A 17409-nucleotide genomic window follows, 5' to 3' on the forward strand; every position below is an offset into this window, starting at 1 on the left:
TGCATTTAACTGAATATACAATATATTTAAGAAAATTAAATGGTAAAAACAAATTATATGTAATCAATTCAAGTTTTTAAATAAAACTATTTCAAAAAAATACTTGACAAAAGAGCAAAAGGTAAAGGGAGAATAAATGGATTCATTCTGTTACACATACATAAACTGGTACTATCTTAACTCTATAAATAGACCAAGATAATTTAAAGATCCAAATACCAAACCTTTAAGTAACCATAAAGGTAATACAAACGGGTATAATATATTCCATATTTACTTGTCTGTTTTCCATTAGACTCTATTTCAGTAATGTACCTACATATGCATACCTGGAACATGTAGGAGACTAAAGAAACATTTTGGTAAAGATTGGATAATTGATTCTAGGAGGAAAAGTAATTAAAATTAAAACATATTTCAAAAAATAGCATGTGTAGAGCCATCTTCTCCCAGTAATGGTAGACTAAGCACTTCTGCCCAACGGTTCTGCTGAGAAAAACTAGGAAAACTTGAAGATATTAAACATTTTGTTCAAAGGTGCCACAAATCCAAAGAAGCAAGCAAGAAACTGGGTCTCAGAAGAGAAGACCAGGCAATGAAACATAAATTTGGAGCTTGTTTTCCCCATAAGCTTTTTGCTGATCCTAAGAAGGTGATTAAAAACACAGGATGCTAAGGGAAAAAAAAGCTGCAGCTGATAAGCTAAGCAGCGGATCAGGGCTTCCTGTTCTCTCACCAACCCAGGCGACCAGATTGGGTTCAAGGCCCACCCTGATAGAGAGATCTGGAAAACAACCCAGGGGTAAATTTAACATCCTTAAGGGCTATGCTCTAAATGCCAATATAAACCTGAAACAGAGAATTACTCACAAAACCTGAGATCCAGCTTCAAAAGACTCAGCCACTGATTTAATGAGATGAACTGTCCCTACCCTAACTGCCACCCAGAAACAAAAGAAAATTCCCCTGGAGGAAGATAAATCACCCAAAACCTCCAATTACTTCCATAGTATTTCATAGATAAATTCCTGAAAGCAATAAACAATAACGGTACATTCAAAAACATGAATGGGAACAAAAGGATTAGCATTGGGCCTGCAATCCATTTTATTCCCATTCACTAAAGACTTCTGAGACAGAAAAACAAGGATTTGCAATTTAGAGTGACAGTGACATCACTGCACATCTAGCAGAAGCGCTACCATCAACAATACCAACCGTAACAAGTGCTAGTAGGTATATAGAACAACTGTGCTGCTAATACAGTGCTAGGAGGGAATAAAATCATGGAATCAGATTATAAAGTACTTTGGTATTTTCTAACTTATCTTAAAAAAACACACATGATATGACTCAGCCACTCAATTCCTTGATGTTTATCCAAGAAAATGAAACAGTATATGCACACAAAGAATTGAATGAAAACGTTCATACCATGAAAAAGAGGGAAGGGCTTAGGTGGATCAGAAGGGGGAAAAAAATTCCAAGATGCACATGGAAACCTGGGAGGGGGATGAATATGTCAAACATCTTAATTATGGTAGTGATTTCATAAATACATAGATATCTCAAGTTACATAGTTTTAATGTTATGTAGTTCAAGTCAATTATACCTAATAAAAGCTGTTAAAAATGTGTATGACCCACCAAAATGTCTCTAAAGAAACATTTTAGCATTAAAAGCAAAAGAAGAAACTTTGAAAACTAAAGATCTGATAACCTCAAAAATTGAGAACAAAAGAGCTGATTTAAACCAAAAGAATAGTATATATAAAAGAAAATTAGAATTAGCTAATGCAACTCAGAAAAAGAGACAAAGACTGACAAATCCACAAAACCTTTTTTGGGGGGGATGTTAAAAAATTACATCCTGGCAAGACTGATCACACACACATGAAAAGGAAGACATACATTATCAACACCAGGAATATAGAATAGGTTATCACTACAGATGCTTGAGACCTTTACATAATATTCGAAGTTATGACATAAAATTCCAGAAAAATACACCTTAACAAAATAAGAAATTTTCAAAACCCTGTATGCTTTAATTAAATTATAATAATAATACTCCTTCCTACAAATGCCAGATTATGTGAAATTTTTTTTTTTTGTCTTTTTAGGGCCATGCCTGTGGAAGTTCCCAAGCTAGGGGTCAAATTGGAGCTGCAGCTGCCAGCCTATACCACAGCCACAGCCAAGCCAGATCTGAGCCCTGTCTGAGACTTGCACCACAGCTCACAGCAATCCTTAACCCACTGAGCGAGCCCAGAGATTGAACCACATCCTCGTGGATAGTAGTCGGGTTTTTAACCCACTGAACCACAACAAGAATTCCAAACTTTTCCTATAAAATTCAGAAATAAATAATACCAATCTTGCACAACCCCTTCCATGGAATATAAATAGTAAAAACACTAACCAAAACATATGATGAGATCCTTATAAATGTTACACTAAACTGATAAAGATATTATAAGAAAGTAAGATCAAGGGTTGATATGCATCATGACAGCATAAGGAAAAAAAATCCTTGTTTTTGAAAAATAGAAGCCAATTCAATTCTAATACCCCATGAATAAATTGAGCTTAATCCAAAAATGGATGCTTAGTAACAACATTTTAACTTCAAGTCTCCTTCACAAAAGACAAATAACCATGTCACTTTCACAACAGACACAGAGAAACCACCAGGCAAATTTACCATCCAGATGTGAGTTGAAAAAAAAAAAAAACTCAGAAAACTATAGCAAATATCATAATTAGTGACACAACATTGCAAAACACAACCTGAGATCAGGATGAAGGCAAGGATGCCAGCCAGCTATGACCAGTTCTTTTCAACATTTTATGAAAGTCATGAGTCAATAATGCAGGCGAAAGTTAAAAACACATAAATAAATGGAGAGAAAGAAATGCAAACATCTTTATTCACCTATTGTATATTTATTTATGTTTCCGGAATATCTCAAAACAATATGTAATAAATGTGAACTAATAACTGCATTTGGCAATACTGCTTGATTCCATACAGTTAAATCTAAACACATTTTTCTAAGAACAGCAATTTACATTAAACATTTTATACACATCATAAGAAATGGCATGAAAACTCTACACAACAAGATTATAGTTTTAAATATTTTTCTGTATACTGATCAGAGTAAATTTGAGAGGACTTTAACCCTGATTACTGTTGTCACTTTTTCCGATATCATGTCAACAGAAGCCCCTGAATATTAAGTACAGCTACATTACAACTGACATTTAATCCTAGTATAATATTTTCAAAAATCATTCTTTCTAACAATTTTACTTATAGCCCCCAGTATAAAGATTTTGTTGACTAATTAGAGGTCAGATTCTTATAAATGGTTCACATCTAAATTGAATTTTTCTCCATGCAAATTTTCCATATTATTTTCTTATTATTCTTTCCCACATAGGTCTGTCCTCATTCTGGTTTTAAGCATAATTTTTCACTATAGTATACTACTTACAAAAATAAAGAAAAGGAGATGTTTAAAAAGAATCATCAGTAATAGGCTGTCAAGTGATGATTTATTTATTTTATTGACTACTGGTAAGATGTGCACTCAGTGTAAAACTTCCAAAAAACCCAGATATATATCCTTTCACAGAAGTAATCATGATTAGCAGTGAAGAATATAACTGAAAAAATATATATAAATATGCATCTATATAAATGATATATTTATATACACTTGTAAACACATGTGAAATATAATTTGCTTGCTTCTTTTAAAAATATGTCCTGAAGATATCTTCTGCAATTATATAAATCCATCTGATTGAGTATAAAATCAGCAATGCATTTATAGTATGAATATAATGTAGTCTATTAAAAATAGCTGTTTTGCCTTTTTGCAGCCATATTTTTTATGCACATCTTTGGCAAGTTCTGTCAGAAACAGTGATAGAAAGCCAATGATGGTGGAAAAAAGTAGGCAAATTTAAAATATTGGTAAAAAATAGCAAATTAATTTCCAAAAACTCAGTACCATTTTATACTCCCTCTAAATTCTGATATCAATATATTAAAAAGTTTATATCCTATTTAATTTCCACTAAGTATTAAGCATACTGTATACTAATTGCCATTAGCAATTATTTTTGTGTATATAGCCCATATGCATTTTCCTAATAATTTGTTAGACTATATCATTTCATAATTGTTGAATATCAAAATAATTACATATAAATTATGTACATTTTTGTGTATATATGAATAAATTCTTATTTCTTTCACTCATATTCTGTATATTCCCTGTTACTGAATAGGTTCTGATATGCACTCTATTTATATAAATAATTTCACTAATAGAATGTTTTCCAAAGTAGGATTTTTTTTGTATTATGTAATTATAGTAGATATAACTTCAATCTAGGCAATATGTGTCACTCCATTTTTAAAAGAAGTCTTACAATTTCTCATTCAGTTCAATGTTTGCATCAGAATAATTATAACAAACCATTTTGATGTTGTCCTTATCGATGTGCTTAGTTTTGTGTATAATCTACACAGATTTTAATGTAAGAAAAAAATAGATGCTTTGACTTTTGCTATTTTTCATGTAAGCTTTTTTTGCTTTTGCTATATGTTGTTGCTATTGTCAATCCAATAAAATATCCTTTTAGTTACACAAATGGAAATTTTAAGATTGACAAAATAGCTATTTAAATTTTAAAATATTTTAGCGGTAAACTACCTTTAAACGTCTATATGAAATACAAAGAATATTAGTGAAGGATACAAAATCAAAACTTCTGAGAAATTAAGATACGTTACCTCCCCAAGAAAAGACAATTTAAAAGATGGCTGCTTTCTCAGCAAAACCCATAGAGACCCAGAGATAATGGAGAAGAATCTTTTGAAAACTGTAAGAAAAAATGAAACTGTCAGTAGAAATCTATTTCCATCAAATTATCTTTCCAAACTTTGTGTGAATTAAGACAGATCCACATAAACAAACCTGCGTCTATTTGCCCGGTGGCAACCTGTAATTTATGTTATTACCGGAAGTTCTACAAGAAGTGAAGGGAAATGGGTTGGTGGAAACCAAGAACCACAGAAATGCTTGAAAAGCTCTGGGTGGACGACCAATATGGCGCCCTCTTCTGGTTGAAATTGGTAATGTCAGTTTGCTGGAATTTCAGCCTAGGAATTTATGTATTATCACAACTACTGCATTGTATTGGTTACAAAGATTCACTAAGCTTGGCTCAGAATCCTGGGAGGATCCATAAAACCCATCTGTTGAAGGAAAGGATGTTAAAGAATGTATGGACATATTTTTAAACTGTCAAAGATTAAAATTCAAAAGAATAATTTAAATTGAATAAAAAAATTCAATAAAACAAAAGGTGGCACAAAAGGAGTAACAGAAAAATAAAGAGATGGTAAAATAGAAAACAAATGGAAAGAGCATCAATTTTAAAACAAACTGTATTAATAATATTAACTATAAGTAGACACAATCATTCCAATTAGAATGGCATGTTTTTCAGAGTGAAAAAAAGGGAAGTTCCATTTACTACAGCCTGTTTACGTGTGAAGTAATTTGAATTTCAAGACCTGGTAGGGTTGAAAGCAATAGTATAGAAAATAATATATCATGTAAAATTAAGCATAAGAAAGCTTGACTGGATACATTAATGCCAAAGTAGACTTCAAGAAACAGAGTATAAATAGAGATACAGAGGGGCATTTCATTATGATTAATGAATCCATATCATTTATCAGGAGGACAATAATCTTAAATGTGTAGGCACCTAATTAAAGAAGTTCAAATGCATGGAATAAGACCTGATTTGTTATCATTTTTAGTTCACCACAAAAATTCTTAATTTTTCCTTCTTCTTATTTAAAAATAAGCATTAGATCTTTTATGTGGTTAACTTGTGGTTCTATTTCCATTATCTGCTGTTTCAACTGGGTTTTGGTCACATGTTCTTTTCTCCTACTTAACCTGGCCTTTTTATCTTTTCTACCCCATCCACAGCATGCAGAAGTCCTGGGGCCAGGGATCAAATCCACACCACAGCTGCAACTAGAGCCACAGCAGTGACAATGCCGGATCCTTAACCCAATGATCCACAGGGGGCTTCCTGGCCATTTTTAATTGTATGCCAAAAACTATAATTCAAATGCAATTTCAATCTGGCTTCACTGCTACCAGAACTATCATTTCTAGACCTATTTAATCCAAACAGAGATACAAATGATTCAGAGTTGAGCCAGGTCTGAGCCCTGTCTGTGACCTACACTACAGCTTGTGGCAACGCAGGTAAGAGTTGGTCAATTTGGGTTTACTCTTGATCCCCAACCATAGTCCTATGTCTCATCCAAACTCAGCAAAATTTCTAGCCTCTTATACTGCTGACAACCACACACAGACAATGATTAACAAATCTGGTCTGGCAGAATCTGGTTTTCCCTGTAGCCTAGTGAGTTTATTGGAAGTTATGCTCATTGTTCTACCTCTAAGTAAGCCACCTGAATCTGTATATCCCTCAAGGGCAAAGACAACTGCAAATACTCAGCTGAACTCCATAGATCTTTACTTTGTAATTTTTCTGATGGACCATTGCCTTTGTTTGTTCTTTAATTTCTCTCTCTTTCTCTCCCTCTTTCTCCATCTATCTTCCAGCATTTCAAGCTATATGGGTAGTCTGATTTACCTAGTCTGCCTTGATCAAAGGAGCACCTCCAATATGTAAATGAGTACATATTACAGGTCTCAGTATGCTACTGACTTTATTTTTTGGCTCAGTATTGTATTTGTGAGATTCATCCATGGTGATGTGTGCAATTATAGTTTGTTTTTTCTTTTTAGGGCTGCACCTGTGGCATATGGAAGTTCCCAGGCTAGGAGGGGTCGAATCAAAGCTGCAGCTGCTGGCCTACACCACAGCCACAGCAATGCCAGGTCTGAGCCCTGTCTGTGACCTACACTACAGCTTGTGGCAACGCAGGATCTTTTAACCCACGAGCGAGGCCAGGGATCAAACCTGAATCCTCATGGATACTAGTTGGGTTCTTAACCTGCTGAGCCACAAAGGGAACTCCATAGTTCATTTATTTTTAAATGACAGACACTAAATTTGTTTTAATCATAGTGATAGATAAATGACAGATAGGCAGACTGACTTGGACAGAAATTGTAATTTGATAAAACTTTTAAAAAATTCTTAATACCTATTTTAAGACATAATATGTGGTCAGGTATCATTAATATATGCTAATTTGAGAACATTATGTACCTACCTATATCCTAGCCCTTATCTCCTCTAATGTATCTCCTTATCTTCCTGACTGTTTCCACGTTAAGGAGTAACCCAATAGTATACCCCCAACAGATGGACCATACTTGGCACATGTTGGGAACTGCAGAAATATTTATGGATTCAATTAAATTTTAAATGGAGGGAAATTAAGTAAATGATCACAAGAAGGACTGAATCCTCAAGAAGAACATTTGCCTTGAAATAACATATTCATCTTTTTAATATTGTTCAGATTAATTGGCTACAATAAGCAAAACTCTTACAAATGAATATGTATTTCAAAAAAATCATATTTGTAGAGATGTCTGCTTCCAGTAATGGTAGAACATTACAGCCCAACCATCCTACTGAGAAAACCTAGGAAATCTGGGAGATATTAAAGATATTATTCAAAGGCACCAAAGATCCAAGGAAGAGACAGGATCTCAGAGAGAAGGGAAGCCCAAGAAGTGAGAACCAAATCTGGTACCACTTTTTCCCCTTAAGGCCTTTACTAATTTAAAAGAGATGATGGAGGACACAAAATGCTAAGCGGAAAGTTGTAGTTAAGAAGCTATGCTGCTGATAAGGGCTTTCAGCCCAGGAGACACAAATTGGACCTGACTACACACCACGGAGAGGTTCTGCAAAACAATCCAACAAATCATTTGACATTTCTGAGAGGATATGCTCTAAATGTAAACATGAACCAGAAATGCAAAACGCTCACAACACCTGAGACCTCACCTTAAAAGGACGCAATCCCTCACTATTATGAGATGAATAACTACCACACTAGCTGCCCCCTCCTAAGCAAAATAAAATGTTCCATGGCCTCCAGTTATCTCCAAAGTGTTTCATAAGGAAAACCTAGTTGGCAGTCGAAAATAAATATGCATACATCACTTAGTATGAGAGTCTCTAGCTCCATCCATGTTGCTGCAAATGGCATTATTTTGTTCTTTTGATGGCTGAGTATAAAAAGATAAATATATGTATAAATACATATATTCTATACCACATCTTCTGAATCTAATCATCTGTTGATGGACATTTAGGTTGTTTCCATGTCTTGGCTATTGTGAATAGTGCTGCAGTGAACATATGGGTGCATGTGTATTTTTCAAGGAAAGTTTTGTCTGGATATATGCCCAAGAGTGGGATTGCTGGGTCATGGGAGCTATATCTAGTCACTTATGATGGAGCATGATAATGTGAGAAAAAAAAGAATGTATACATGTATGTGTAACTGGGTCACCTTGCTGTACAGTAGAAATTTGACAGAACACTGTAAACCAGCTATAATGGAAAAAATAAAAGCATTATGAAAATACAAATAAATAAATAAATACATATGCATACAAAAATGAAAGTAAAGGAAAGGATTAGTATCAGGCCTATATTACATTTTCTCCATTTACCATGCAAGCAAGGACAGAAAAATCAATGACTTGGTTATACCCACATAATTTAGACAGTGAGATATCACTGTACACCTATTAGGACTACAATTAAAAATTGTAGATTCCAAGTGCTGGCAACAATGCAGAGCTACTATGACTCTCATAAACTACTAATAGAGTATAAAATTATTCAATTATTTGAAAAAACTCATTGACTTTATTTTCTTTATGAAGTGTTCCATTCCTTCCACTTCTGGGTGTTTATCCCAGAAAAATTAAATCATATTTGTATAAGTATGTTCACTGCCTGGACATGGGCCTATGGAGATAGTCTGTAGGGGTGATTACTAAACTCCACATGGAAATTTTGACAGATAACAGATATTTTCATTATCTCATTCTGGTCAATATATACATATATGCAAGTCATATCACATTGCACATTTTAAAATTATACATTTTATTGTATATCAATTATACCCCAAGAATCTTTTCAAATGTGTGGGATGCACCAAAACACACACCTCAAGAAAACTTCCCACATTAAATACACAAGAGAAAATGCTGGAAAATTCAGGATTCGATCATTCCTTCCAAGACTTTGGGAAAAAATGGTAATGTAAAGGGAAGAAAATAAAACAAACGATAAAATTAAAATTTAATGAGTTTTTCAAAATACAAGAGAATATCAACAAAACCACGAGTTCTTTTCTGAAAACGTTAACAAAATTGATAAACATCTAGCAAGATGAATATGGAATAAAGAGAAAGCACACATAACCCATATTAGGAATACAAAAGGGGTTATGACTACAGATTCTTGAGACATAGACATAAAACTATAGGTACTTTTATCCAATAAATTTAACACGAGATGAAATGACAATATTCCAAGAAAAATACACTTTAAAAAGAAAACTTAGGAAATCTGACCTTGCACTACCTCTTTCCAGAAAATAAAAACAGTGAAAATCTTCCAAAAAGGTTTAATTTGACCCATTTGAAATTTATATCAAACCAACAAGGACCTTATAGGAAATGAAAATCAAAGGTCTCTTTCATGATCAAAAAAAGGGGGTCAGGGGGATGCTTAACAAACTTTATCCAAGATACATCAAATGTAATACACATAAACAAACAATGTTTAATTCAAGAATAAATCAGTTTTGTATCATTTGGAAATCAAAGTTAACAGAACAAAGGAATAAAATAGTAGGGTTATCCCAAAATATGCAAAAATGCCATTAGACAGGAGTTCCTTGGTGGCTCAGTGGGTTAAAAGTCTGACATTGTCACCACTGTGGCTCAAGTCACTGCTATGGTGTGGGTTCAATCCCTGGCCATGAAACTTCTGTATGCCACAGGCATGGTCAAAAAAAAAAATGTTATTTTTTTAAATGTCATTGGACAAAATTTACCACAATTAAAAGCAAAAACATCTCAGAAACCTGAAGCAAATATAATAACTAGTGGTGAAATACTCAAAACTCACCCCCTTGAGATCAAGAACAAGTATACTGATTATCACGTTTTAATCAACATTTTAGGAAGGCTTTAGCCCGGGCAATAAAGCAAGAAAAAGATAAAAACAAAGGCATAAGGATTGAAAAATAAGCATTGCAAACTGCCATTTTTCACAGACTGCATCATTACATATTTATACTGTCCAAGAGTAATCTATTGCTAGTGTATTAGAATAAATTAGTCAATTTAGCAAGATTACTAAGTACAAACTGAAGAAAAAATCAAGTGTAATTCTAGATGCCAAGAACAATGTCATCAAGAACATCAATTGCTGAAATGTAAGTTTAATGAAAGATGTGCAAGATCTGTACACAGAAAACTGTGAAAAATTGTTAATATTAATGAAGGCATGAACAATTGGACTGGTATAATACTTTTATGGATTAGGAGATTCAAAATTTTTAATCCTCTCACACTGAGTCACTGATTTGGCATAATCCCAATTAAAATCCCACCACTTCTAAAGATTTTTAAATTTATTCTTCTGCATGCTGTCACATGGGTGTTTTATTTTGTTTTTTGTTTTGTTTGTTTGTTTGTTTTGGCCACACATGCGGAATGTGGACAATCTGGCTAGGGATCAAACCTGCACCACGGAAGCAACCCCAAGCCACTGCAGTGACAATTCTGGATTCTTAACTTGCTGCACCACAAGGGAAATCCACGTGGGTGTTTTTATTTTGTGAAGACTAATCATTCCGTAATTTATGACTTGTGTACTTCCTTGTATGCTCAATATACTTTGATGAAAACTAGTGTCTATTCAAGCAAAATGTTGCAGTTGTCATTTTTCTTATAAAAAATGCTAATGTTTTCCTCTAAACAAAACTCAAACTAGTTTAGGAAATTAAAAAAAAAAAACAAAAACAAAAAACAAAAATCCATTCAGGCCTAGCCGACTTAATAAGAGAAACAAACAGATACACAGTTTATGTTTCAGGTAACAACCAAAATTAACTACATTCTAATTTTTAAAAAGAGTATTACAGTGTATAGTGGAAGGGGAAGATAATGGTAACAAGGAAGAAGGGAAATTGGAAGGAGAAGAATAAAGAAAATAGGAAAATTTAACATTACTGAATCAAAAAATGTGAAAAAAAAATCTGATGAACATTAAGAAATAATATGCAGAGGGGAGAAAAAAACAAGCTTCCAAATGATTTATTTTAATATAGAGAGAGGCTGAGAGAGGGAAAGGGCAAAACATCTATCTCATCTGGATCTACATGACTCATCTGTAAAGCAAGAGATATGAAATTAATTAACATAGAAATCCCTTCCAGCACTTCAAAGTTATGTGATAGAAAGAGCATTGGGCCTTTGGGTCAGAAATTTGGTTTCCATTTTTCGTATTTTCATGCTTGCTTGGTAACATTAGGCAAGTTAGCTACCCTTTCAGAACCTCAGTCACTTCCTATTTAAAACTTTTGGTAATATTTGCTTACCTACCAAACAGCATTGCCATGAAACTCGTATTTGAGAATGGGAAGCAGGACAATCTATAAATGAGTCTCAAGCCCTATAAGTGATCTTAAAAAAAAGTGTTTATATTATACTACAGACCATGTAAAGAGTTACATTATAACAGCTAAATGTGCTTTCAGCTTGCATTTTCTATAAAATGATATTTACTTTACAAATATCAGTGAAAGAGTTCAATTCAGAAATGATGTACAGATATGTGAGTTTTAACTGAAGACTGTGAAGCCTTGGAATATTAAAGCCTTAATAAGGCTCAAATTTATTCAAGATATAATTTTTATAATTAGAAAGAAAATGTAATTTTTATCATTAGAAAGAATATGTCATCAACATGTGAATGTTAGCATTATTTAGGTGAGAATTTCTTTAAAGAAATGATGTTTAATAATCAAAACATTAACAGTATATTATACAAAGCCCTTCAATACCATGTATACTGCAAATCTCAGGAAAGACCAAATAATAATAGTTTCAATGATTCAAAGAAAATTATCATTAATAGTTATTTTGATTATTAATGTGATCTAGTGGAAATAATATATTATTAGTTAGGAAAAGGACTTATCCTATACCCCTTAAAGCCGGCTTTTTCTCCTCCTCAAAAAGGAAACATTACCAATCCTATCTCCTTTAAAGAACTTTATAGAACCCATTAATAGCATAAAAGATATGTGCTGTTATTACTGCAAATAGAAAAAAAAATCCCAGTATCAGGAAGAAATAACAATTTCTTTTTATCATTTTTAAATTAAAAAGGCAATAAAAAGAAGTAAAGCTTAGGAGTTGCTTTAAGAAAGGTAGGTATCTTATTACTGCTTTCTATAAGTGAGTGGAAGGTTTTATGGCCCAAGCTGGATTTAACGTAAGTTTAAGTAAATGACCAGGGAATGCTAAACATGAAATTACCTTAAGCAACCTGAGTGGTTTGGCAGATATGTGGGGCTTGGAATCTGAAGCTAGCATATATGCAGGTGAAACTAGAAATAAACATGGGAACTAACAATAGAAAAAACTAATGAGTGATAGATATGTAGTATTTTAAGGTAATCATAGAAAAGCAAATGACAATGTTCCATTAAAAAGAACTATTAAATGTAGTAATCAGTCACTACAGTGTCTAATCAAGTAGATGAAAATGAGTGCCTTTAGCAACTGATTGAGAAAAATGAAAATTAGGAGACAAATTTTGTCAAAACTTGATAAGAAATGTATTTGCTTTCTTGCTTCTTGGTTTTTTTTCAAATCATAGCTAAGAACTTTGGCAGACGTCCAAACGTCTGCTGATTTCAAATTATAAGCATTCCATATAAGTTAACAGTTTATCCTTTTTGCTAACTTTTTAAAAATGTATACTTGTTGAATAGATATTTTGGAGCAAATGAATCTGTGTTGCAATTCCTATAGAAATCAGCCAGCCACTAAAACAATTCAGATAGTAAATCTATGTACATTTTTGAATAAACATATGGTCTGTTTCCTTTCTTTTGCAGAAATGCTATTAATTGGTCTATTGTGATTGGGCTTTTACAAATATGTTGGCCTGTGGTACAGGTTATTCTCTCCAGCCTCATCAACTTAAAATGATGATGCTAATGATGATGATGACGATGACAAAGTGACCTTAGTAATATGCCCCCTTTATCACATTTAAATTTTGTACTAAAAAACATTTGCAGTCACATCAACATCACCTCTTTGGGGACAACCAAAACTCTATTTAAAAGCTCTTTAAAATGGCTTTTCCTTTTAGAATTTCTAATTCTAAAAAGTATCTGATGTTTTGTTGAATATTTAAGGAAATTCAGTTTGCTTAAAGATTAGGGAAACATCTACATCTGCTTTTAATATCTGAAGAGACAAAGTGAATTTTTCTTCAATATAATAAAATAATCAAAGTTCCCATTCATGCAGCTTTCATTCTACCATTTACATTGTATAGGTTCATTCATTTCTTTAGCAATTTGTTCAGTAATGATACCAGCCTCTGTTCTAAGCACTAAGGAATTAAATAGTAAACTAAACAAAACAAAACAAAAAAAAAAAACATAGCTCTTTCCCTTATGGGGCTTACCTTCTATTGGGAGAACCTAAATCAAATATATACCACTGAAATGTCAAATGTTAAGTGCTACGAAGAAAAACAATGATTAAATGTCAGATGTTACTGAAGGTTTGAATGAGATGAGAACTTAAAATTCTCTTTTGACTTTGTTAATGGAGAAGTCATTGGGTAACTTTTTTTTTTTTTTTTTCAAGGAGAGGCCTTCACATATTTATTACTGAGGCAAAGCGCTATACAGAAACAACAACATAAAGTGAACCCGTTTCCTGATATATCCAACGGTGGCTGTGCTGTTTTCAGTGTGATATGTTAAGATGCAAGGAAGTAACTGCCACACAGCATCAATATGTGCGCCACCTCACATGTGGAGGCTCCTTAGAGACCCGGCTTGGTTCTTCTTCAATGTCTTCTCTTTGAGTTGTACCTGATTTTACCACCAGTTTTCATCTGAATCCATTGAGGGATGGGACGATTCTGCTTTTGCTTCTTGGCCAAGAACCACTTGATCCTCAAAGTCTTGTGAGAAGACATGCCGAGGAACTAATTCAACCGCACACAAGATGGCAGAGAAAAGAAGAGAGGAGAGCGGGTAACTTTAATCAATGTGATTTCAGTAGCAATAGTGGGAATCCAAGTCTGATAGGGGTGTGTTCTAGAGTGAATGGAAGTGAAGAGATAAAGAGAGCAAGCACAGATACCACCCTGGCGAAGTTTTCTCTAAAGGGGGATGAAGAGGATGCAAAGTCAAGGAAGGCTTTCCTTTTTTCCACTAGATGAAAAATACTACAGATGTATTAATAGAGATGACAATATGCAGACTTCCAAAGAATGCTGCATTAAGAGTAGGAGATAGGAGTTCCTGTCGTGGCGCAGTGGTTAACGAATCTGACTAGGAACCATGAGGTTGCGGGTTCGGTCCCTGCCCTTGCTCAGTGGGTTAACGATCCAGCGTTGCCGTGAGCTATGGTGTAGGTTGCAGACGCGGCTCGGATCCTGCGTTGCTGTGGCTCTGGCGTAGGCCGGTGGCTACAGCTCCGAGTCAACCCCTAGCCTGGGAACCTCCATATGCCACGGGAGCGGCCCAAGAAATAGCAACAACAACAACAATAACAACAACAACAAAAGACAAAAAAAAAAAAAAAGAGTAGGAGATAATTGCAAGAGAAATGTCTTAAAGTAGACAATAGATAATGAGTTCCACAGGTTCAATGGAGTAGCTGATGCCAGAGGGAGAAGGGAGACTCCATCCCTTGCAGCAGAAAAAAAGAGTACATGGTTTAAAAAGTAGGTAGGGTGGTATGTGTATATAGCACTGGTGATATTATCCCAATAATTTTGGTTTTCTCTATGAAATCAAAATAAGATCATTAGTTGGTTCTTGGCCATAGAGGATGTTTGAGATATAAAGAATGACACGACAGCTCCCGTGTATTTCCTCAAAAGCAGATTCTGGTAGTTGCAGGTATTTTATTTGGGAGTTGATCCCAAGAAACACAAGCAAAAAAGTGGGAAAAGAGAGATAAATACATGTCACTATGCCTTGAAATTTATAGAATTCAGTCAGAGCTATCCACAGCCTTAGTATCCCCTTTGTCATTGCCTTATTTTAAGCCCTCATAATTTCCCTGAGTTACAGTAATGCTTTTCCTAACTGTCCCCTGTTACCAGTTTCACCACTTACCAATCATCATCTACATCATAATAAAGAGTAGTTTTCTCCCTCTCTTAATACCCTTCAGGAGAAATCTCTTGGTTTGTCACAGAAGGTCTCTTGTAATCTGCCCCTTAAATCTGCATCCTTCTACCATATGACCCAAACACTCTTCCATCAGGCCATTCTCTAATACATTAAAGTTATCTGCCTTTAAACATCTCTACAAGAAATGATCCTTAATCAGAATTCCCTTAATCACATTTTCCAGCTGGATAATTGCTACCCATTCTAATTGAAATTTTATCTGTTCCCAACACCTTTACTGTTTTAATGCCTAGATCAGTGGATTTCTAACCCACTTTAACACACTTTTATCATAGGATGATTTAATATATATATGTACATGCGTACACATAATGGTTGAATGCTTCTGTATTTTATGAACATTTGTGAAATCTAGTAACCAGTTTTTCTTCTCTATATCCCCATAATATAGAGAAGAACACAATAGTTTTCCAAAGAATGAACAGTCAATAGTCCAAATAGTGATCCAAATATTGATCACAAAAAAACAGCCAAGACTAAAGTTCATAGTTCTCTTTGTAAACACAAGCTTCATTATGGGTAAAATAATGATTTTTTTAAAGAATTAGGTCTCAATGATACTATATCCAGAGCTAACAGAGGGCAGAACCTTTAACTTCAGTCTTTATAAAATTGAGTTTTTAACATTATGCAAATGATAAGTATCTACTGAATAAAAAAGATGAATGAATGAACTCTCATGGTCTGTCATAATGTTGACTAATGTTATTGACCAAGTTTTTTATATTCCTTTTCTAATATTTCATTGTTAATATACAGAAATACAACTGACTCCTGCATGTTAATCTTGTATTCTTCTACTTTGCTGAATTCATTGATCAGGTCAAGAAGGTTTTGTGTGGCGTCCTTAGGGTTTTCTATATATAGTACCATGTCATCTGCATAGAGTGACAATTTTACATCTTCTCTTGCAATTTGGATACCTTTTATTTCTTTTCTTTGTCTGACTGCTGTGGCTAGGACTTCTAATACTATGTTGAATAAAAGTGCTGAGAATGGGCTTCCTTGTCTTGTTCCAGATTTTAGCATGAAAGCTTTCAGCTTTTCTCTGTTGAGTATTATATTGGCTGTGGTAGACCAAGTTTTTAAGGAAAATCTTTAAAAATGTATTCTTTAACATGGACCTGAGATTTTGTAGATGGACTAGGGCCTTTCTTTTCCACTGGCTCTGTGGATATGAGTTTCCTATGAATATGAACAGTTGCCAGCCTATTACTTACAAAGTAGGCTAAAGCTGTACCAGTGTACAGAATAATTTATGGAAGTTATAACAAGGAAATACAATACAGCATGTGATGTTTCTCTGTGTTCATTGGTGCATCATTAGAAACTTTTTCAACTTGCTACTTTGAAATATCTTTTGGGTAACTAATGAAAACTTAACTGATCAGTATCCAAAAAGAGAAAGAAAAAAAGATAAAATTAGATGTCATGATTATCAAACATTTTGGGATAAAAATAAGACAGACAGGCCACCTCAAGTGAAAAAAAGATCATTCATTCATTTTCATAGTGCTTGACCATGGTCAAACCTCCTCCTAAGAAATGCCCTAAGAGATACGAGGTGGGAGTCATATGGGGATACATGTCTTGAAGTTTCCCTAGGATTATTGAAATAGTGCAATAGTTAAGTGCTAGAGGAGTTTCTGTTGTGGCTCAGGGAGTCAAGGACCCAATGCTGCTTCCATGAGGATGCAGGTTCGATGCCTGGCCTCGCTCAGTGTATTAAAGATCCAATATTGACACAAGCTGCAGAGGAGTTCACCGATACAACTTGAATCCTGCATTGCCGTGGCTGTGGCGTAGGCCAGCAGCTGCAGCTCCAATTCGACCTCTAGCCTGGAAACTTCCATATGCTGCAGGTGCAGCCATAAAAAGAAAAAAAAAAAAAA

General features: G+C 34.1%; 1 protein-coding gene across 1 annotated transcript; it reads right to left on the minus strand.

Moving 5' to 3' along the window:
- Positions 1-14092: 14092 nt before the first annotated feature.
- Positions 14093-14289, minus strand: LOC125118929 (60S ribosomal protein L39-like). Its single transcript, XM_047765837.1, has one exon. The coding sequence runs from the start codon at positions 14287-14289 to the stop codon at positions 14158-14160; it is 132 nt and encodes a 43-aa protein (XP_047621793.1). The 3' UTR covers positions 14093-14157.
- Between the last annotated feature and the right edge of the window lie 3120 nt (positions 14290-17409).

Source organism: Phacochoerus africanus, chromosome X (genome assembly GCF_016906955.1).
Source record: "Phacochoerus africanus isolate WHEZ1 chromosome X, ROS_Pafr_v1, whole genome shotgun sequence".
NCBI classification, from domain to species: Eukaryota; Metazoa; Chordata; class Mammalia; order Artiodactyla; family Suidae; genus Phacochoerus; species Phacochoerus africanus.